Source organism: Nycticebus coucang, chromosome 6 (assembly GCF_027406575.1).
Source record: "Nycticebus coucang isolate mNycCou1 chromosome 6, mNycCou1.pri, whole genome shotgun sequence".
Taxonomy (NCBI): domain Eukaryota; kingdom Metazoa; phylum Chordata; class Mammalia; order Primates; family Lorisidae; genus Nycticebus; species Nycticebus coucang.
This window is the reverse complement of record NC_069785.1, coordinates 80812752-80836082: the sequence shown is the minus strand read 5'-3', so window position 1 is coordinate 80836082 and position 23331 is coordinate 80812752. Positions and strand designations below refer to the sequence as shown.

Below are 23331 nucleotides of genomic sequence, written 5' to 3'. Positions count from 1 at the left end.
GTTGCTGTGAGCCGTGTGATGCCATGGCACTCTACCCGAGGGCGGTACAGTGAGACTCTGTCTCTACAAAAAAAAAAAAAAGCCCCAGATAGCTAACTAGCCATTCTACCATGAGAGGAGAAAGCTAGAAGGTGCCCTTTATGAGGAAGATGACCCACACCAGATACTGAATCTGCTGATACTTGAATCTCCCAGCCTCTAAAGCTGTAAGAAATTTCTGTTGTTTATAAGCCACTTGGTTTAAGCCACTTTACTTAATGAACTAAGACAGCTCATTAACAATGAATGAGTAGCTTGGCATAATTTTCCATGGCATAATAATTTAGAATTATGCAAAAACAGTTGAGGCCCCCTGAAAAGGAGGCATGAGGCCTTAGACTCTTGCAAAACAATAAAGAATAAGAAATGAGGCCAGGTGTGCTGACTCACACCTGTGATCCCACCACTCTAGGAGGCCAAGTGGGTGGATCACCTGAGCTCATGAGTTTGCGACTATCCTGAGCTAGAGCCAGACCCCACTCAAAAAAAGAAAAAAAATAGCCAGGCATTGTGATGGGCAACTGCAGTCCCAGCTACTCAGGAGGCTGAGGCAAGAGAATCGCTTGAGTCCAGGACTCTGATGTTGCTGTTAGCTATGATGCCACAGCACTCCACTGGGGCAACAAAGTCAGACTCTGTCTCAAAAAAAAAAAGAAGAAGAAGAAATGCGTGGTAAGAAATAGTAGTGGTGGGGTATTAATGAAATAGTATAAAAGTTCAAGGAGATTATGGGCTAAATAAGAAAAACCACTGGGAGATTTGCAGTAACTGAGCTGTGTGCATTTTTACATTTCTGAACAGCAAGTTTTTCTATCGTTATTTCTCAACAACTAAAAAAGGGAAGATTTTTATGTGTTCAGTGTATTACTTATCACTGCAGAGGAATTGTATTTTGTCTTTTTTAACCTTACCAAAAAAGCTAGTTAAAAGTTCATTTACCCACAATAAATACTCTTGATATATTTCTTGCATGATTTTTTTTTTTACAAATATCAAGAAAATTGGAAAATAAGTGAAGCTTGAAATGCCAAAAAGACAAAGCTGGAAGCTCGATAATAGAAAGTATGTCACCAGTGAGAAACAGCGGCTCCCCAGCCCTGCTGCCCACGTGCAGACCAGCAGCTACGCGTCGTCCCTCGCCATCAAGGGTTGCAGAAACAATCCTGCCGTCCCCAAAATGCACACCAGGATGAAAACCCACAGGAAAATGCGGTCAATCACCATGGCAACATACTTCCAATCATTTTGAATCTGCAAAATAAAAATAAAAGAAAAAAATCATGAAGGAAAAAGTAAAGTGGAGTATTGCAAAGTGCAAATACTGGTATGTTGCAGTTGTAGGAGAAGCCCACTTTGTCTCCAATATGCAAGAAACCTTTTCCCTAATTGATATGGTCTGAGGAAATCTACTGTTCCCAAGTTCTTCCCTACATAGTAGAGAAACATGTATAAAATAGCTGACATGTTAGCTGTTTCAAATCAGAAATTTCTTAATGTATGTGTAATCTAATTTTTCTAAATTGAATTTCAATTTTATAAAGCTAGTAAAACCAGTTACTTATTTTCCAATGATAGGATTCTGGGCCGTCATTAGAATGGCTAATATAATCCAACATCATTTACCATTTTAAAGTACTACTTCTTACCCAGTTCTAGTCAGAATTTCCTGTTAACATGTGTTCCAAAAACAACAGCACATCAGGACAAGCCCATCCTCGCCCTTTCTCTCCTACTGCCCCTTCTACTAGGCACCACTGACCAAATTCATCTTTACTTGTAAGGCCAAAGTATTGTGAAACTCTATACAGTTAAACAGAGCAAGTTGAACATCAGAAATCATCGCTGATAATAAAGTAAAAGATGGAAGAAAGGGCAAGACTAATTGTATATAATAAAGCCTCAACTGGGGCTTGAAATAGGAAGTAGAATGGTATGGTAATTATACTCCTAGACAATTCAGAAAGCAAAGAAACCATAATTGAATTGAGAAAGACAGAACCCACGAATCAACTGATTTTGAAGCAATAATCACATAATAGGCAGCATGTAATTTAGTAATTTAATTAAGTGCACTGAAATGGAGTTGGGAAATGAGGATTCCATTTCATCATCATGAGCTTGAATAAATGTCCTCTTGGTGAAGCAAAGAAGTCATAGGTAAAATTAGGATTATGAAGCCATATTTACCACAAGGTACTTTATTTGAATTCCTAACACTGGTTTATGAGTGCTCCAAATATACCTTAGGCTATGTGATTCCCGCCCACCACCTGCTGCCAAACCTGGGCTCTAAGAGGCCAGGCAGGCAAACCTGGCCTGGAGACAAACCTGGATCACAATCCCAGCTCTGCTCCTTTCTAGCTGTGAGACTCTAGGTCAGTCCTGTCACCTTCCTTACCCTTGATGTCCTCAACTCTAAATGTGGATAAAAGAACAGTCCTTACCTCAGAAGGTTGTTTCAGCACAGTCCTTAATGAATAGTACCTATTTGATATTAGTGTTGACTTTACAAATGACCCTTATCCAAGTGCAAATCTCCATCTGACAGCAACTCACAAGTGGGTTAGGCCAGTGAAGAGAGATGAAACTTCCGTCTTGCACATGAATATAAACAGTGCTGCAAACAGAGTAGATGGACAGGAATCTGACGTCTAATGCTTGAAGTCCTTGAAGCACAATGACAATGGCCATTCTTTGGAAGCTTTGGAACTAATGAGTCACAGGCAAATGGGCTAGGGAAAACAGGGGGCTAGCCTAACCCTGGAGCTGGCCCAGAAGCAAGAGAAGACTCTGCTTTAAGGACTCTTGGAAACCTGGGAAGATGTGGCCTGGACAGTATGATGGGGGTTGAGGCTTTGGGCGGGGGATGTTGGAGGGGGCTCTGGAGTCACACTTTTTGCTCCCCCATCATCTGCCTCTTCAACTGCCCATTCCGGACCCAGAAATGCAGCTTCAGGGGAAACTTTTGAGCCAAGCAGAGCCTGGCTGAAGGACAGAGCAGAGAACCAGGAGCGCCACTGACTGGTAGTGCCTGGGGCTTCCCTCCTCCCCTCCCCACATCAAGGACTGACCCAAGGACCCAGGCCAGCAGAAGAACCTTGGAGGAGATCAGAGCCAGAAGGGAGATAGTGAGACATCACTGAGGTCACTTGGAGGGGAGGCAGTACCCTTGAAAGGGTATCCAGCCCAGTCTATGGCTGTGTGGGCCCTCAGCTTTGCACAGCCTGGGTTTTAGTCTCTCCCTCAAACCCAATTCAGCTAGGATGGCTGACATCCCCAGGGGAAAGTGAGTTTACAGGCCACAAACACACCAACTTAATTGTTTAAAAGAACATTCATGGAGCAGGTCAAGAACTTAAAAACATGACATTCTTGGCCATGTGTGGTAGCTCACGCCTGTAATCCAGGCACCCTGGGAGGCTGAGATGGGTAGATCTCCTGAACTCATATGAGTTCAAGACCAGCTTGAGGAAGAGCGAGACCTCGTCTCTAAAAAAAAGAAAAAAAAGCAGGGTGTTTTGGCAGGCACCTATAGTCCTAGCTACTTGGGAGGCAGGAGAGTCACCTGAACTCAGGAGTTTGAGGTTGCTGTGAGCTGTGATTGCATAGCACTCTACCAGGGTGACAAAGTGAGACTTTGTGTCAAGGAAAAAGAAATGACATTCTCAGAGATAAGAGAATATTGGAAACATGAAGTAAGAACAAGCAGTTTTAAAGAAGTGCAAATAACAGGTATGAACAACAGAAAGTCAATAAAGAACTTGAGAGGTGGGGTTATTGTCAGGGTAGATGCAGCCCAGGAAAGAAGCAGGGAGGTGGGAGGAGGTGGGAGGAGAGATCGAGGGACTCTGCAGGGGGTGGGAGAAAGGAAAAGAGATGAGAAGTGTGCAGGACAAGGTAAGGATGGGGAGCTATACATAGGCGTGTTCAGGACAGTGCAACAGGAACTCAGAGAAAGAAAAAGGAAGGCGGGGGCAGAGGAATCATTACAGAAATCAGAAGCTTAAATCTCCTTGAAATAAAAGACTATGGGAACCTCAGAATGAAATGACTCATAAGAATCCAAATAGACTAGGAGAGACCCCTACCTAGACATAAGGTATTTGATGTCAGTAGATTTCCCTACAAACAAAAAATTCTAACAGCTTCTAAACAGAATCCATTATTCACAAAAAACGAACACTCAGACTAGCTTAAAACTTTTCAAGAGTGAAACAGAGCCAAAAGGCTGTGGAGCAATATGTTTTAAGTATTTATTACAAGAGAAAGAACTTCAACCCTAGCATTTTATATCCAGCTAAACTATCTCCTGAAAGTCAGGGTACAATATATTTTTTAGCCTTCCAGGCCTCAGAAGGTTTGCCCGTAAATACTTTTGGGAAGGCATGTCAATAATTAGAGAAATCAATCCAGGGGACACCATAATATGTATGTGAATAATAATTTACTAAGTAAATTTAGTAAAGTTCATTGTAGACTAAAAACAGGAGTTACCAAAACAAAAAAGTATATTCATAAAAAGCCAGAACTAAAGCTCTAGCAACACCCAGTGTGGCCAAAGATGGTGAGGAAGAACAGAGGGGAAGGAGAGTGGGTGGATGTAAGATAGAGATACTGAGAAATTTAAGAGACTGAAGGATGGAAAAGGGATCTTGGGTTCAATCAGCTAGGAACAGGTACAGAAGAATAAACACAGAACACACCCAGCACGTTACTCACCTGGTATGGGAAAAAAAGAGTAAACAGAAAACACAAAAATGGCAGAAATTTAACCCTGATAGAATAGTAATTATGATGCACGTAAATTGATAATAAATCATTAATCAAAAGCCAGGCTCCTATTGGAATGAAATTTTATCTGTATCTATACTTCTTAACCAAACAGAAAATAAGCTGTCTCAATTATTAGCTCAAAAGATCATGGCTATGATCTGTGCGCATCTCCAAGACCTACAGTGGGTCAGCCACTGAGCGGTCAGCTGCCACTGTCAAACAAGAGCACTTCCACAGGTGAGCTGCCTAACTAATTTTCTAATTTGGTAACCCAATCCTAGACCTAACTCTGAACTTGAGTATTATTGCTAATTAACTCCTTACTAATAAGACCAAGTATGAGCCTAAGGGGATGACCAAGGTGAACTTAAAAAAGAGAACAGCCAGGACAGGCCAGACTCTATTCCTCACCATAGGATCCAGTGACAGTATCCAGGGACATTCGCAGGCTCTTGGCACCCTCAGGAGAGGGCTCTGGGAAAGCAACCTAGGCTTCAGTCTAGGCTCGTGGGAGCCAAGGACAGTTAAAATCAGCCAGAGTAGAGCTAGAGATGTGGGAAATTAAAATATCTCTGGAAAACTTTTGTCCAAGTGTCAGTCATTCAGTAAGAGGGACAGAAGAAATCCGTCAGACCGCGAGACTCTTCTGAGTGCCATGTGGGCCCCCACACTCTCACACCTGCTTCCCTCTACAGAGAGGTTACAATCTGGTGGCCTGCTGGGCAATAATAGGCCCACGTTCCTCTGAGGAACTAGAAGACCAGAGGTGGACAGTGGCTGCCCCTTGAGATAGACCATGTGCCACTTGTCTGCCAAAGACCCCACCCCCTTCCTATTGCTACATTTCAGGCCATTTCACTAACTTACCTGCCTCACATTTATGTTTGTGACCTCCCTTTTATAATTTTTAACATGTCTGTTTCCATGTCTTAGGCCCTTCTGAAATTCTAACACTTTGTATAGTGTCCAGTAAATAATTTTTGAAACAAAGGTAATTTCTAATATAGCCTGACAAAGGCTAGAGTGTGGTATGGGATACTTAGACCTCAACCTTTAGTAAAATCATTGCTACCTTAAATGATTATTCAAAGAATGAATAAAGTGGCCTGGCACAGTGGCTCGTGCCTGTCATGCTAGCACTCTGGGAGGCCGAGGTGGGTGTATTAAGACCAGCCTGAGCAAGAGTGAGACCCTGTCTCTACTAAAAATAGAAAAATTAGCCAGATGTTGTGGCAGGCACCGGTCCTAGCTACTCAAGAGGCTGAGGCAGGAAGATAGTTTGAACCCAGGAGTTTGAGGTTGCTGTGAGCTATGACACCACAGCCCCTCTATCCAGGGTGACAGAGTGAGACTCTGTCTCAAAAAGAAAATTAAAATTAAAAAAATAAAAATAAGTAAAAAAAAAGATAATGTCTGCAAAAGAGATTTTCACTGATTTTTTACTTACTCTCCAACAATTGCTTCAACTGAGTGCCTTTTGGGTTCAATTACTGGGATCAGCTGGAGGTTCTGCTGTTACAGCCATGAGATAAGCTTGCCGGGTGAAGAGGGGAGGTGAAGGCAGCTGTGGCTGTCTCCCTTCTGGCTCATCTACTTTAGTATGCCATTCAAAGCTGAATAAAAGAGGCTCCAGACATTCCTTATTAATATTAATTACCTACTGTGGATCAGGAACTGAAATTATCTAGTAATTAGTTTTTTGCTAATAAACAACTTAAGGCAGAGCCACTTAATTTTACCGCAGAGCTTCTTTATAAAATTACCAAGTGGAGTGTGGTCCTGGTGACTTTGGCAGTATACAGAGAGACACAGAGTAGCCAGATGTGATGTTATTTTGTGTAAAACTTTCCTATAGTTAGCACTTGACATAAATTCCAAGTTCTTAAGTTCAAGCATAAAAATTTTGGAGGAAATAGAACTAAGTTCACCCCATTAAAAAGATGGGCAGGAGCTGGACACAGTGAGTTATGCCTGTAGCCCTAGGTACTCAGAAGGCCAAGGCAGGAGGATTGCTTGAGGCCAGAAATTCAAGACTAGCCTGGGTAACTTAGATCCCCCATCTCAAAAAAAAGGGAAAGGATATAAGGGCAAAAGAATGTGAATGGATACTTAACAAAAGAGGATATCCAAATGGTCAATAAGCAAATGAAAAACAGCCCTAATAATTACTCAAGAGGAAAGCACCAATAGAACAGTGGTGAGATACCACTTCACACATGTTGGTGAGGACAGGAACTCTCAAACATTGCCAAGGGAGTGCCAAATGGTTCCAATACGTTGGAAACCTTACATTATCCACTAAGGTTAAAAATTCATCTCTCCAAAGATCCACCAATCCCACTTCTAGGTATATTTCCAAGAGAAATCAGTGTACATGTGCACCAAAAAACATGAATAAGAACCTTTATAGCAGCTTTATTCACTGTAGTTTCAAATTGTAAATGACCCAATGCCCAACAACTGTAAAACAAACAGAAGGCAGTATCATAGTCATATTGTAGAATATTACACACTATTAAAAAAACAGCAAGAAGGATAAACATCAAAGACATGTCGAATGAAAGAAGCCAGGCACAGGTTTATACTATGTGTTCAAGAATAGGTAAAAGTAATTAATGTCAAAGAAGTCAGGATAGTGGTTATTGAGTTGGGAGGTAGATACTGACTGGGTAGGGCTACTGGGAAACTTTCTGGGGCACTGGGAATGTTCTGTATCTTTACCTGGATCGTGGTTACATGGGTGTACATATAATGTAAAAATTCATTGAGATATACACCTAAGAAGTATGTGCTTTTACTACACATAAATTGTACCTCAAAGGGAACACACACACAATTGGAAAGTAAAAATTAAAATATAACATCAGCTAATTAATACTGACAGGAGAAGCTTTGGTCTCATGCCCTTTTCCAGCCTCTCAATCTACTCTCCCTTAGCACCAGGTATTTAATGGTCCAGACTGCTAGCGGCCCAGCAGCTAATTCCAAGGGACCAATACCAACAAGCTTTATCATCCCATTTTACGAATGAGAAAACAGGCTCCAAGAGGCAAGGTAACATATCCAAGGACATATAACTGGTCTGAACACAGGTCACACTCCAGTGTCTAATTTCTTAACCCCCACCCTATGCCTCACCCCACAAGGTCATCCCACATAATTGTTGAATGAATGAATAGCCATTTCCTTACCTCTTTGGCTTCATTCTGTGCTTTCATATTTTCAGCAATATACTTGACACTTTGGATAGCTTCTTTGATTTCTGGCGACAAAGCAGAGAGGGACAACACAGCGTCGACAGATTCAGAACTGGCACTTCTTGTGAGGTTGGCGCTAAAATTGGAGATTTTGATCCTGCGGTGGTGGCAGTAACCGCACATCCCATCCTGGCAGGGGTAGCCTTCCTTGCAGCGTTTGGACTCTGCATGGCTGAAGCAATTCAGATTCGAGAGCTCAGCGCCATAGAGGGCTCTGGGCTTCGGAGTGCTTCCCTTGTTGCTCGCTGGCCTGGTCATGAACATGATCCTGGGGAGCAAGTTCAGGAACACAGTCTTCACCCACGTGGGCATCGTGTGCGTGGTCGGGGTTCTGTAGTGCACGTTGAGCACGAAGACTGTGATGATGATGGACAAGGTCACAAAAATCATGGTGAACAGGAGGTACTCTCCAATCAGGGGGATGACCAGTGAGGTAGAGGGGATGGTCTCGGTGATTACCAAGAGGAACACGGTCAAGGAGAGGAGGACGGAGATGCAGAGGGTCACCTTCTCGCCGCAGTCGGAGGGCAGGTAGAACACAAGCACAGTGAGGAAGGAGATGAGCAGGCAGGGGATGATGAGGTTGATGGTGTAGAACAAGGGCAGGCGCCGGATGTACAGTGAGTACGTGATGTCGGGGTAGATCTCCTCACAGCAGTTGTACTTGATGTCGTGCTTGTAGCCTGGGGCTTTGATGATGGTCCACTCGCCGCTCTCCCAGTAGTCCTTCAGGTTCATGGAGGAGCCAATCAGGACCAGGTCGATTTTTGCCTTGTCGTAGGACCAGGAACCGAACTTCATGGTGCAGTTTTGGTAATCAAATGGGAAGTAGGTCACGTCAATTTTGCACGAGCTCTTAAAGATGGCCGGAGGCATCCAAGTCACTTCTCCTGTGTACTTGAGTAAGGCTTTGGTCTTGTCATCCACCTGGAAATCCCCAACAGCGCTGCGAAGACAAACAGCGACACGTGGTCACTACCGCCTGGCCAGCCAGTCCCACTTCTCATGGCAAAGTGTGATTTGTAAAGCTGCAGGTGGTCAGAGCTCGAAGTGCCATAAAAAGTCACCCAGTTTACCACTCATTACCAAGGGATACTGAGGCCCAGGCACCCTTCCCCCCAACAATCTGAGCACTGTCACAGGTTCATTCCATGCTGATACTTACAGGGGCACTCCCAAATGCTAGAAAAGGATTTTGTCCCTTTTTAATTAAAAAAACGAGATGAAACTCATCACATTGGAGCCAGTTAGACAGGCTTTAGGAACATTTGCCACCGGCTGTCCCTGCAGTTTGACCCTTATGGTTTAGACCATTCCACATTCAGTCTGCACTGGGCACCCAGCATGTATGTGAAACCAGACTGTGCAGCTGGAAGGGACTGACAGAACACGCAGGGGAGGCCCCTGCCGTTAAACTGAACCTCTTCAGATGAGTTTATTTACAAACCCTATCCCTGGATCCCAAGTCTCCCGCTCCCTACACTCCCCCTTCCCAGTGCTGCTTTATAATGAATCACATTTTCTCCTTGTCTTCCAAATTCAACACAATGGATTCTTCACCTTCTGTTTTCCTATCTGTGCCCATCTTCTCCCCACATTTCTTCCTCCTCCCTTTTCCCTATGTGTGCCCTGACTTTCTTTTTAAGATACACTTTCTTAGATGAGCCTTCTTACTGTGTTCAGCCGAAGGTCTGCTGATGATAAACTCAATCCCCTGGAGCTTTGCATTCAGCACTCCGTCCACAGTGGCCAGACAAGGTCATCTCATAACAGTGTCCCTGCCCAGGAAGCCTTCTTGGTGCTTCCTTGGATTAGCCCTACTGGATTTCTTAGCATTCTGCATGCAAGGACATTTATGCTTTTCAAAGGGGAGCAACCACCACACCCCTTTGCCTTGTACCTGCAAAGAGGTAAAACAATTACAAAACCCAAACACTAAGAACCTGTGAGAACAGAAGGGAAATGTTCTGGTGTGTATCTTTTCTCCTCACTAGTCTCTGGTTCTCTCATGAGCCTTGGTTGAGCAGGAAAGTCTTTTATATGTGAAGGCTCAACATCAAGGCCACTACCCACCCTTACTCTGGTCAGCTGGTTTGCCCCAAAGGTGCCCTGCTGAGTTTACACATTCTTAGCCCACATTTCACTGCCACCTTGCCCTCAGGACCCCACCAGAAGATTATTCCCAGGAAGAAGGAAGAGGAAGAGGACTGGCATGGAGGCGGGAGCCACACAGCGCCCAAGTGGACTCAGCACATTTGGTGGCTGAGGGCCCCAGGGAAGGCTGGGCTAAACAAACGTTTGAAAAGAGCCTCAGGAAGACAGAGGCCTCCTAAACAGCATTCCTACAGCATTCTGGATCGACAAAGGGTCAGAGCACTGAGGGACCTTCAGGGCCCAGGGTCTAGTCCAAGGAGTGGCAAACTACAGCCCATAGGCTTGCCCCCAATTCTGTAATTAAATTTATTAATGGAACAGAGCCACTCCTATTTGCTGTCTATTGTCTCCGGTTATTTTTGAAGCTCCAAAGACAAATCTGAGTAGCTGTGATCGAGACCCCACGACCCACAAAGCCCAAAATGTTTATTCTCTGGCTCTTTACAGGAAACATTTCCTGACCTCTGCTCTAGTCCAATCCCTTCATTTTGCTGAAGAGGAAACTGAGGGTCAGAGAACAGGAATGACTTTCTCAAGGTCCCACAAAGAATTTGTGGCAGAATCTTGGCCATTCAGAACTTGAGTCCCCAAGTGAGGAGATACAAAAAATGTGTGTGTGCCCAAAGTATGTACACCAGAGACGACCTGGCATGGCTGCCATGCTTTATATGTGCTCATTTCTGGGCGTCATGGTCACTGAAGCTGCTGCCCAGAGAGCCCTGGCTGGGTCTCCCCAGCTCAGAAGGCCTGTGTGCGCCTGGGGCTCGTTATCTCTCTGCCATGGGGAGACAAAGAATAGGAAGACTCAGCTGGGGACCAGGTCCGGCCTGGCACCAGCCACATAAAGCGTACTTGGCAAATATTTGCCGGCAGAATGAATGACTAAAATATAAATGAAGATTACACCCACGTAGGCAGCCCAAGACATGGCCGGGAGCAAACAATGGTGAGGTCTAAGCAACTTATTATCAAACCACATGAGCTGATTACAGAAATGTCTGAGTGGGTACAGATGATTAGCTGAGTTATCACTTTAAGAAAAAAATTTTTTTTTTGAGACAGAGCCTTACTCTGTTGCCCAGGCCATAGTGTCGTGGCATCATCCTAGTTCACAGCAACCTCAAACTCCTGGGCTCAAGTCATCCTCTCGTCTCAGCCTCCTGAGCAGCTGGGACTACATGCTCCCACCAGAATGCCCCATCTGGTTTTTCTACTTTTAGTAGAGACGTGGTTTCATTCTTGCTTAGGCTGGTCTCGAACTCATGAGCTCAAGTAATCCACCTGCTTTGGCCTCCCAGAGTGCTGAGATTATAGGTGTGAGCCACCATGCCCTGCCTGAGGTATCACTTAAAACAAGGGAAGCTTAAGAACATAAATGGGATGAGGGTATTGAGTGGTATGAGAAAGATTTTGATGATATTGTTTTTCAAAACTCTCTAAATTCCTTCAGAAAAACAGGGTGACTAGGACAGCAAGAGAGCAGACCTACTGACAACCTCATTTACACAGGTTACACGGCGGGCGTGCCGTAAACCTCAGGGACCTCAGAGAGTCAGACCAGTGCCACCAGCAGGACGCATAGGATTAGCCGCCAGGTAGACACAGCCAAGGGAAAGGAAATGGAGAGTTCTCATGCCCTAAGAGGGCCAGACACAGAAATTTCTAAGAAATGCTCCTTCACAGCAGAGGACCCCTCCCTGCACTGATGCTCAGAGGGGGAACAGTGAAACACAGAGGGCTCCACAGGTTCCACGTTGTGGGCGAGAATGAAAGTCCACCGGGGGCTGCTGAGAAGTCAGGGCTTGTGTGGGCTCTCAAGGATCTCAGAAATACCTCTCAAAACCCCCCTTCCAAAGGACAGCCACTCAGAGAAAAGGCTCTGTGGTGGGATCCAAATTGAACAGGATAGGAATCTAGAGTTGAGAAGAGATAGGAGGTTCAGAAACTAGAGAAGTTGGTGTCCCGAGGCAGCAACTCATGGACTGTGGAGGGGGCCAGGCTTGTGTCACCTTATATACCTGAGGAGGGAACTCTCAGTGAGAAGACTTACCCTGTCCCTTCCAGGAACAGCAAGGGCCAACTATTCAAACAAGAGCAACAGAACCCCATACAAAGATATCATAAGACAAGTACAAACTCAAGTAACTGAATAGCTCACGAGCAGATGAGGACACAACGTAAGAACAGAGGCATAGAGCAGGTACAGCTGGCAATAATCTGATAATACAAAAAATGCTGAAAGAAACTAAGAAATCATTAGAATCTGTGCAAGAGCAGCATGAATCAGAAACAGAAAAGACAAAAAAAATTTTTTTTTTAAAGTGATAACTCAGCTAATCATCTGTACCCACTCAGACATTTCTGTAATCAGCTCATGTGGTTTGATAATAAGTTGCTTAGACCTCACCATTGTTTGCTCTCTGTTGGCAAAACAACAGGAGGATGTACAAATAACTGATGAACACAGGAAAGAACCAGGAAAAAGGAAGAAAAACCTCATTTTGGAAACAAACATGAAATTGAAAGATGCATCAGAACAAGTGGACACCATAGAAAGCGCTATGATGGAAATAGAAGACAAAAAGGAGGAAAAAGTTCTTTTAAATTAAACAGAAAAAGAATTTAGGAGAACATATTATAGAAAGAATGTAGGCAAAGAAATTCCAATATATATATTTTTAAAAATTTCTCCTATAGAGAAAATCAAAAGAATGGAACAGAAAAAAGATTAACTATACTTAAATTTTTTTTTCCTGGAATAAAAGAAGGCTTATTATGTACATGGTGTATATTGAAATTAGACTTTAAAGGAAAAGGGAAAAATCCCTTGGGTAGCCAAGCAAAAACAACAATCCACTTATACCAGACAATAGGATGGCTAAACATCCCAATTTGCCCAGGAGAGACCTCGTTTACATCTATGGTCCTGGCATGCTGATTATATTGTCTCCTTTGCCTCTCTTTTGTTTTTACAAGAAAAATAAAATATAGATTTGCATATTATGATGGCAATACTTTATACCAGAAGAGGGTAAAACAGCATTTTAAAGATTTTCATGGCTGGGCGGCGCCTGTGGCTCAGTGAGCAGGGCGCCGGCCCCATATACTGAGGGTGGGGGGTTCAAACCCAGCCCCGGCCAAACTGCAACAAAAAAATAGCCAGGCGTTGTGGCGGGCGCCTGTAGTCCCAGCTACTCGGGAGGCTGAGGCAGGAGAATCGCCTAAGCCCAGGAGTTGGAGGTTGCTGTGAGCTGTGTGATGCCATGGCACTCTACCAAGGGCAATAAAGTGAAACTCTGTCTCTACAAAAAAAAAAAATAATAAAAAAAATAAAAATAAAGATTTTCATGGAAGGAAAACAGGAACCTAGAATTTTATATCCAGCCAAGTGACCTAAAGGTATTCCCTACAAAGATTATGTAAGTTAATATCATAGGATAAATTTTAATGTAAGGAAAAAGATACTTCTGGCATTAAAATGAAGAGAAACCTTCAATGGAGGGCCAATCTTGAGCTTACGTTCTAACCAGGAGAGAGAAGATGAGTTCGATGGTTTTCTATAAACGTTATTTTCAGCATGGATTCCAAAGAAATTCCTTATGATATCTGCTCTTCTCCTTATCTAATTTGAAGCATTTTGTTATGTCTCTCCTTATTGTTAAAATCATAAATCATACAGTACCCAAGACTGCCAGCAAGAAAACCGTTGTAAAACTCCAAACATAATACTAAAATGTTTGCTCATTTTCTTAAGTCTAGCTTAGCAAAAATCCCCTACATCCTGTCCAGTTCCCTAAAAGCCTTTGGACTATAAGATTTCTATGACAACTCCCAGTGAAAGGAAAAAATTCTCCAAACCAGTTAACTCTATCTTGTTTCCCAGTTCTTTTGAGGATCAGTTTACAAATATATATTATATAGAAGAAACATATTGATAAATGCTGTGCTTCCTTGGAAAAATGTAAATAAAACAAGGACTGTCTTTGCAGCAGAGACTCCCTTTTCTTTTTGCCAGGGACCAGGAAGTAGAATTCAGCAAAAATTTCAGCTTCTCCAGTCCTGGACCAACCCTAAAACAAATAGTACTAATAGTAAAACATATTAGTTTGTACTAATGCAGCACAAAAACCTAAACACAGAGTGCTTTTATTCACTAAAATCAGACTAGACTAATTCTACAGGAAGTGTTTTGCTGTAAATTGTTTAATCATTAAAACACTTAAAGCACAGGTACAAAAATATTTTTCAAATCTGGAGAACAAACTAGCAAAAACTATAAAATACCACTTAAAATTTATATTAGTCCAATAAAAGTGCTTAAATATGGAAAGTGTCAGTTTTGTGTGGGGTTAGGGAAGAGAGATTAGTTTTGGAGGCGCCATGGTGGGGCAAGCTCAGAACGGCAGAGGGAGAATCTTTGTAAAAAAGGGAGAGAGAAGCTTCTCAAAACTGGTGGGAAGATTTCTAGGTCCAGAGACTGGAAGTGGCCTAGTGTGAGGGACTGGCCTGTGAGCAGCTTCTCTGGATGGCAGGAATCACCCACTTCCTGTCCAGTCCTAGACTCACCATTTCTCCACTACAACTGGGGCACAGCCACCCAGATGGGCTGGGATCACAAGGCCTGGTAAGTCATCCTACTCTGCATGTGAGAACCCCACTTCACCTACTGGGGCCCATCAATCCTTCCCCAGGCCTTGGCAGCAAGGTATTTGTCTGATGGCAGGCTTGCGTGTTTGCCGCCAGGGAGAGCAGAGGATCAAGGGCAGAGATGCACTGAGAGTGCCCAGCTAAGACCTTGATCATAACATCAGCCTCCTGTACCCACTGCTCACGGTAGCCCCAAAGCCACGGTGGGCTGCTGAGACCACCCTGGGCCTGGCTCTGCCACACATCTACTGAGCAAAGTCACTTTGGGCCTCATTACACACCGGAAATGCTGAGACATGGGGAAATGGGAGAAATGCTGGGGACAGGCCAGATGAGTGATCCCTAAAGCAGGCTGGACATCACAGCTCTCGGGACAGCTTTGTGAAAACACACATTCCTGGCCCCACTGTGACAGGACCTATGCATGAGTATATAGATTTTTTTTTTTTATAATGTAATACATATTAAACTTTAGAAAAGACAGTGAGGAACGATGAGAAAATATTTTAAATGCAGGTGTCTTTTTTTTGTTTTTTCCTAAGACAGTCTTACTCTGTTACCCTGGGTAGAGTATTGTGGCATCATAGCTCACAGCAACCTCAAACTCTTGGGCTTGAGCAATCTTCCTGCCTCAGCCCCCCAAGTAGCTGGGACTACAGGCACCTGTCACAACGCCTGACTACTTTTTCTATTTTTAGTAGAGACAGAGTCTGCTCTTGCTCAGGCTAGTCTTAAACTCCTGAGTTCAAGCAATTCACCTGCCTCAGCCTCTCAGAGTGCTAGGATTACAGGTATAAGCCCCTGTGCCTAGCCTGGCACCTATATTTTTAAAAAGCTCCTTGGTAACTGTGCAAGTCAGCAGGCTGGGAACCCTAAGACTATGTGACTTAGGGCTTAGCACCCGTAGCACAGTGGTTATGGCGCCAGCCATATACACTGAGGCTGGCGGGTTCAAACCTGGCCTGGGTCAGCTAAACAACAATGACAACTGCAACCAAAAATAGCCAGGCGTTGTGGTGGGCACCTGTAGTCCCAGCTACTTGGGAGGCTAAGGCAGGAGAATCACTTAAGCCTAAGAGTTGGAGGTTGCTGTGAGCTGTGATGCCATTGCACTCTACCGAGGGTGACATAGTGAGACTGTCTCAAAAAAAAAAAAAAAGACTATGTGACTTAGGCTCACGTGGCTGTGACCTTCCCTAACACCTTCATTCTCTTTCAAGGAAGAGAGCACAGAGGGCACCCTGTACTGCATTCTTGTGCACATTTGTGTACAGCTGGTAACAGATGCTACATTCAAGACCCTCCCCTGGCATCTCAGGCTCCCGCACCACCCTTCGGGGCTAGCCCCCTGATCCTTCCAGCCTTATAGCCCAAAGTCCAGCCATTTAGGTTAACTTTGGCCACCTATGACATACTCTCCTGGCTCCCTGACCCCTCCCCTGTTCCTTCTCCCTCTCCTCAGATCCTACATGACCTTCATAATCCACTTCAAATACCATTTCCTCCCTGAAGCTTTCCAAGATGCCCCTGGCATTCAAACGATGTCAGGGTTCCCACAAAAAAACCCTGACACACAGGTAAATAGGGAAAGTTATTTTAGGGAGTATGAACAGCATAAGACTCAGAGCAAATGAGAAAGTACATATGGAACTCTGGGAAAACAGATATTTTGACTATGATTAGAGGATAGTGTCCTCAAATGACCTCCTCTGAAGCTGCTTTCCATAGCTCACTGCCATCTCTTGGTATATACTAGTTGCTCAATAAGAACCTGCAGAATGTCTCGGCACCTGTAGCTCAGCGGCTAGGGCGCCAGATACATACATCAAGGCTGGCGGGTTCGAACCCAGCCCAGGTCTGCTAAACAATGACAACTACAACAAAAAAAAGCTGGACATTGTGGCAGGCACCTGTAGTCCCAAGTACTTGGGAGGCTGAGGCAAGAGAATCCCTTAAGTCCAAGAGTTTGAGGTTACTATGAGCTGTGGCACTCTACCCAGGGCATCAGGGCAACATAGTGAGACTCTGTCTCACACATTAAAAAAAAAAAAAAAAAAAAAAAGAACCTGCAGAATGAACAAATGAATGAAGCCCTCTTGGAAAAGGCCCAAGGAAGGCCAGGCTGTAAGCGCAGTGGGCCCAGAGGGCAGGCCCTCAGAGGGGGTTGGCCTTGAGCACCTTACTTGTTGTACAGCACAATATCTGGCTTCCAGATCTTCTGTGCAGGAACACGCATGAACTCAGCCCCGTCGTAGTCAGAGGGGTTCCACTTCAGCTTGTAGTCATTCCAGATCTGGGGGGAGGAGGCAGGGAGGGAGGAGACAGCAAAAGGACAGCCTGCTTTTATTTCTCTTGACATCACCCACCTTGGTGACTTCCTGCCCTGCCCTTGGTGATGTCAAGAGGCGGAGGCCAGTGAGCTGCCTCTCTGCTATAGGCCATGTGGCCCAATTTTTCATGTTGGCGCAGTGAGGGAAGAATGCTCGCCTGAGTCTGCAAGTGCCTCCTGACTCTATGGGAGCCACTGCCTCCATGGCTGTATGCAGGCCACCCAGATGGGCTGGGATCAGTCAAATAGAGACCATTAGTGGTTTCTCTGGTCACTTCCAGTGTCCAGTACTCATCTATGCCTTAAGTTCCTGCTGTTTACATCCCCTGAAATGGCTCTCCAGGGCCTTTTCCAGACAAGTTCCCCACTAAACCCCAATGAGGAGATATGCTCCAGTCTTCTACAGAACCCTTTTCCACCTCCAGAGTAAGCAAAACTGGCTTCTGTAAGGCTCTGGGGAAAGGAGCCATAATCCTATCAGGGTCCAAGAAGTGTTTGGGTACAAAGGTTGGAAGGTCTGATCCGGAGGACTCAAGAAGAGAGAGGTGAGGCTATGGCCACCGTGGTAACATGTGCCACTGAACGCTGGATGGAGCACTGTGCCCATCTGGCTTTCCAGCTTCCTGGGGACGAACGCTGCATGAACTGAGGGCTCAGCTGGCCAGCTGACAGAAGGGTGACCAGCAGGGTGAGGGGCCATCATATCTCTCAGCAGGTCTGGATAAAGCCTCCCTGGGAGGACACGTGGAAGTCAATTTCATGGCCTCAATCTAAATAGAAAAATCCAGAGTCCCTACTCCCACCCTACCACCAACAACAGCATCTTATTCTGACTTAAGCATGAGTTTTTGGCAAGAGAAAGGGACCACCTAAATACTGGGCCAGGGCTCCAATCCCAAGCCTGCATATTTTGCTGTGTTACCATGGAGGAGCATCTGTATCCAGGTTGAAGTCTGTCCATTTCTGACTGGAGGGAGTAGGCCTTGTAGTCCTTCCAGGAGAACTGTAGAGAAGTGCCTGCGACCCCAAACCCCTCAAGAGACAGATCTGTCAGCAGCCTCTGATCTGGGTCCACAGAAGCAAAGCCTGGTTTGGGGCTCTTCTGACAGCAAATAAAGAAGTTGCCACCAGGGGGCAGCAGTGCTTAGCACCTGGTACTTACTTGCTTGAGCCACAGGTTGGTCTCCATGATCTGGTTTACTTCATCCTAGAAACAGAAATTAAAGCAGGCAGGTGAATTATAAAAACAAAGCTTGGTGGGGGAAGGCTCCTCCAGAAGCCCTGTACCCCATGGCCATGGCTAGTGGCCAGCACTCACCACCTTCACCAGCTGAGACATGGACACCTCAAAGTGGATGATGACTGGGTCAGACACATTAGCCACAGGCCGGATGATCTCATTGTAATCTTCAAACAGCCGCTCAAACAGACGGTGCTCAGCCTCTGAGGCACTGGCCACTGAGGGAAGCAGCATTGTCGGTCCCTAGGAACATTATTACTTACCCCTACCCTCCACCCCTGCCCCGCGGGCATCAGTCATTTGCAGTCTCCCCTCTACTTACTGGGGATACCCTTTAGAACCTGGACTTTCAGGCTAGTTTTGCCCCTCTGAGTTACAGTGGGAAACTGAGGTCCAAGAAGGGAGAGGATTCCACCAGGTCACACACATTCAGTGTTTACAAGCCTGGGCTCTGAAGCCAGTGAGTGTACAAGAAAACCTATCTGAATCTCACCTCAAAGGGTAGTTAGGAATAAAGCACTGGCCTGTGTAACAGCTTGCTAATGCAGGGCAGGGATGTGGTGCAAATGCAGTCTGCCTAGGTACAGCCACTCTCTGCTTCCATGGTGGAAAGATGAAGGGCCCCCCAGGCCCAGGTGTTCTGCTTCCTGGAGACTGCAGCCCAGGAAACCACAGGGCTTTCCTTCATCACACCCAGGACCCTGTAGAGGTTTGGCCACCAGCCCTCTCAGAAGCGGAGGTGCCCACACAGCTCTCATCATCTCAGAGCGCAGCCCACAGTTCTAGCTGTTGTCTTCACATCCTGAATAAATACTGTGATCTCTACGAAACCCTTGGGAGCCCCCTTTGTTCAGAAGCCTGCATGGGTGAGGCATCTTGGGTCAGCGGTCTGATGCTTCCCACTTACTGATCTAGGGGGTAGCTGGTGAGGGAGGAGAATCCTTAAGGGAATCTAATCCACCTTCTTCTGGTCCTCAAATGGTACCTGTTCCCCCTCGACCCTTCCAGGGAACGAAAGGCGGGGCCCAGGGAGCCGGTTGAGAGTGTAGGGGAGGCCGCAGCACCGCGGGGGCAGCGACAGCGCTCTGAGCGCACAGCCCCACGGCGTTCTCCCAGCAGATTGCAGGAAACCCCTGCAGCCCCGCCAAGTGCCCGGGCCGGGCTCTCCCCCAGCCCTCCCAGGGCACCCAAAGAGCCTCCCAGCAGCGGGAGAGTCAGGCCACAGGTTTCTCTAGGAACCGTGCGGGGGGCGCGCTCCGGGTTCGGGGTCTCAAAGTAACGCAGCGAGGATCGCGGAGAGCCCGGGACATCGAGGAAAGGCTGGCACGCTTGCTCCGGCCCCAAACCGCAGCGACGCCCCCCTCCCCAGGTGGCCTTGGACGAGACTTCAGACCTCTCCGGCCACAGCTGCCCCATCCATACGTCAGACGAGGCGGGCTGGTGGCAGGCGGTGAACAGGACGCTTGGCCGCGCCACTTGGGCAACCCGGACGCGGAGCAGGGCGACCGGCAGGGTAGGGGGACTCTAGCTCGTACTTCTGGACCCAGGATGAGAGGCCGAGTCCGGAGCCTCCTTGGCGCCCCAGACTCCCCGGAGCGGGCGAGCGCCTGTGAGAAGGCCACGTCCCACCCAACTCGCTGCCGGCTGCAGCGAGTCCACGCGGGCTCCGAGGCTCCGGCAACCGCGCCTCGGCCTCGCTCCTACACGACCTTTCCCTCCGCCTCCCCGCGCTGGGCTCTCGCCCGCAGCCCCTTCGGACCCCGCGTCCCCAACTCCGGGCGCCTGTCCCTCCCGCAGCCTCTCGCCCGTGCCGGTACCTGACAGCAGCGGCGGCAGGGACAGCAGCACCAGCAGCAGCGGCGACCGCGGCGAGAGAGGACGGGCGCCCATGCTGGCGGCCGTAGGACCGGAGACCCCGCGTGGACGGGGCGGGCGGATCCGAAGGGCCCGCAGAGGGCGCGGCCGGGGCCGAAAGCGCCTCCCTCCGCACGGCCGCGGCGCAGACCGCACCCTCGGTGCCGCGGGAGCGGGACACGCGGGGCTGCTCCGGGCCTCGCTGGCGGGACCGCCCGAGCACTCGGACGCGCGGGAGCTCTGCGAGCGCCGGCGGCGAAGCTTCGGGATCTGGGGCGTGGGCGGGGCGGGGCGGACGCGGAGGCGCGTCGGTGCCGAGGGGCAGAGGCTGCGCGCGGGGTCCCCCCACCCCCTCCCGGTGCGCTGCGCTTTCCTCTGAGCGCGGAGCAGCGGTCCAGACAGCTGCGCGCCGGACCACGCCGCAGCAGGGATCGTCACCGCCGGGAAGAAGAGGGGCCGAATCTCTGTCCCTGGCTTCCGGGGCGTGTGCAGCTCCCGCATGGGGGCTGGGACCACTGGACTAGGCGGTCGCTGCGGGAGAGGCTCTAACACCTGAGAGACCTCCAGCATGTGACGCTATTAAGTCATTGTTAAATATTTTAGACGTGATACCAGTTTTTTTTTTTAAGTCCTTATTGTTTAGGGGGCACGGGGGTGGGTTGAAGTCCGCTGAAAGAGTATTGGCCCTGAATTGGTAATAGTTGAGGCTCGGTGATTATACTTGGAGGTTTGTTATTATATTTTCTCTACTTTTAAAATATGTTTGAAATGTTCCTTTAATTAAAAAAGAAAGCAAAATTGAAAATAAAGCTTCATTTGTTTTTCTGACTGAGCAGAGAGGGCGGCAGGCTTCTCACTCCTGGCTCCTTGCAGAGCCCTCCTGTTCCCCCTCTCCGCTCCCCCCCCACCCCATCTGTATCTCTGGGTACCCTGCGAACAGCGCAGTGACCTGGCCAGGGCCCTTTGGCCTCTCTGACCACCCTACCAGGGACTGTGGAGGGCACATGACAAAGGCTTCCTTGATGTCCTTTATCACAGGGGGAAGGACTTGTGTGGTCATTTCTCTTCTTGTCATTCAGCAAATGTGAGTTGCCTTTATTATTTCCAGAATGTGCTGCTTATCCATGTTAAAACCAAACAAATGGAGACAGTTTGTAGGACCCACCTCTCAGACCCACAGTTAAAATATTCTTGTCTTCTGGCAAAAAAAAGTCCTTCATTTGTGAAATATTGCAAATCACACATCCAATAGACTTGTATCTAGACTATATATTAAAAAATAACCCTCAAACCTCAATGGTAAGCACAGATGGCCTGGATTATGGTGATAAACTTGTAAAACATGGAATTGTCTACTTAAAATGGGTGGCTTTTATCGTTTGTAAACTGTTCCTGAATAAAGTCGTTTATAAAACTAAATAGTAAGAAAACCAACAGCCCAATTTTTAAAAATAGGCAAGAGGTAAACAGATGGGAAGATACACAGAAGACAAAAGAATATCTCAAAAGATGCTAATCACTAGCCATTAGGGAAATACAAGTTAAAACCAGGGTAATATGCTATTTTACATCCACTAGAATAGCTAAAATCAAGGGAAAAAATGCTGTCAGTACCAAGTGCGGGCGGGCAAGGGTGCAGAGCAACACTCGCTCCCACTCTGGTGGGATTGCGACATTGTACTGCCGCTCTGGAAAACACAGTTTCTATAAAAAAATTAAACATATACTTAATTAATAAGCCAGCAATTACATCCCTGAGTATCTAGAGAAATGAAAACTTTTCTTCACACACAGTCCTATACATGACTATTTATAGCAGCTCTAATTCACAGTTGCCCAGAATTGGAAACAGCCGGACTGTGCTTCAATATATCTATACAATAGAGCACTGCTTAGCAATACAAAGAACCAACTACTGATACCCTCCAAACTTCGGGTGAATCTGCTAAATGAAAGAAGTCTTCTCCTGAAGGCGAGTTATTTATGATTCCATTTAAATGGCCTTCTTGAAAAGACAGCACTATAGTGATGGAGAAAAGTTACACGGCTGCTAGGGCCTTAGGAGTAGAGGGAGGCCAGACCATAAAGGAATAGAGCAGGGAGCTGCTTTGATCTCTCCCCTATCCTGATTACCGGAGTGGTTACAAAAATCTATTACATGTGTTGAAATTCATAGAAGTATATATTTAAAAGTCCATTTATTGTATAATAATTTAAAAATAAAATTCTTTAAAAAGTCTTCCTCTATTCCACAAATATTCTGAGTGCCTACTAAGTGTAAGGCATGGTGCAAGAATGTCTGTGAGGGAGACAGCCCCAAACATGGCCCCGACATAAAAGCAGGACATGACCAGTAGTGGCGTCACAGAGGAGCTGGCCCTGCCTTTCAGGTGGGGGAGCCAGCGTTGGCTGGCTGCTGAGAGAAGGGGGCACCTGAGCTTGAAAGAGGAGTAGTGCTCCAGGGATCCTCAAACTATGGCCCATGGGCCACATGTGGCGGTGTGATTGTATTTGTTCCCATTTTGTTTTTTTAGTTCAAAATAAGATATGCACAGTGTCCATAGGAATTTGTTCATAGTTTTTTTTTTAAACTATAGTCCGGCCCTCCAATGGTCTGAGGGACAGTGAACTGGCACCCCTGTTTAAAAAGTTTGAGGACCCCTGGTAGACTAAAGTGGAAAAATACCAGTTAACTCCTGGCAAATTTCTGGGCTGCAAGCCCTCAACCAAATGGAGTACATCTGGACGGCACCTGTGGCCCAGTGAGTAGGGTGCTGGCCCCATATACTGAGGGTGGCGGGTTCAAACCCGGCCCCAGCCAAACTAACAAAAAATAGCTGAGTGTTGTGGTGGGCCCCTGTAGTCCCGGCTACTCGGGAGGCTGAGTCAAGAGAATCGCCTAAGCCCAAGAGCTGGAGGCTGCTGTGAGCTGTGACGCCACGGCACTCTACCAAGGGTGACAAAGTGAGACTCTGTCTCTTAAAAAAAAAAAAGAAAAAAATATGGAGTAAGTCTGGTTCACTCTCAAGATAGATGGG

General features: G+C 46.5%; 1 protein-coding gene across 3 annotated transcripts; it reads right to left on the bottom strand.

The window, feature by feature from the left end:
* Positions 1-824: 824 nt before the first annotated feature.
* CHRNA3 (cholinergic receptor nicotinic alpha 3 subunit) lies at positions 825-20464 on the bottom strand. 3 transcript variants are annotated; one of them, XM_053594187.1, is made up of 7 exons: positions 20257-20464; positions 18518-18657; positions 18362-18406; positions 18122-18232; positions 17054-17163; positions 8004-9015; positions 825-1290 (listed from the first exon to the last, which is right to left on the bottom strand). In XM_053594187.1, the coding sequence occupies exons 1-7, from the start codon at positions 20327-20329 to the stop codon at positions 1162-1164; spliced, it is 1620 nt and encodes a 539-aa protein (XP_053450162.1). In that variant the 5' UTR covers positions 20330-20464; the 3' UTR covers positions 825-1161. The 3 variants fall into 3 exon arrangements, with proteins under 3 accessions (XP_053450162.1, XP_053450163.1, XP_053450164.1); XM_053594188.1 differs by having other exon boundaries at positions 18518-18682; positions 20257-20364; XM_053594189.1 differs by lacking the exon at positions 18122-18232.
* Positions 20465-23331: the final 2867 nt, after the last annotated feature.

Excerpts from the sequence above, each read along its gene's own strand:
- CHRNA3 (XM_053594187.1), bottom strand. The coding sequence starts at position 20,329 with ATGGGCGCCCGTCCTCTCTCGCCGCGGTCGCCGCTGCTGCTGGTGCTG. Across the intron at positions 18,658-20,256 it reads CCTGCCGCCGCTGCTGTCAG|TGGCCAGTGCCTCAGAGGCT; the intron begins GTACCGGCACGG and ends TGCTTCCCTCAG. Across the intron at positions 9,016-17,053 it reads GATATTGTGCTGTACAACAA|CGCTGTTGGGGATTTCCAGG; the intron begins GTAAGGTGCTCA and ends TTGTCTTCGCAG.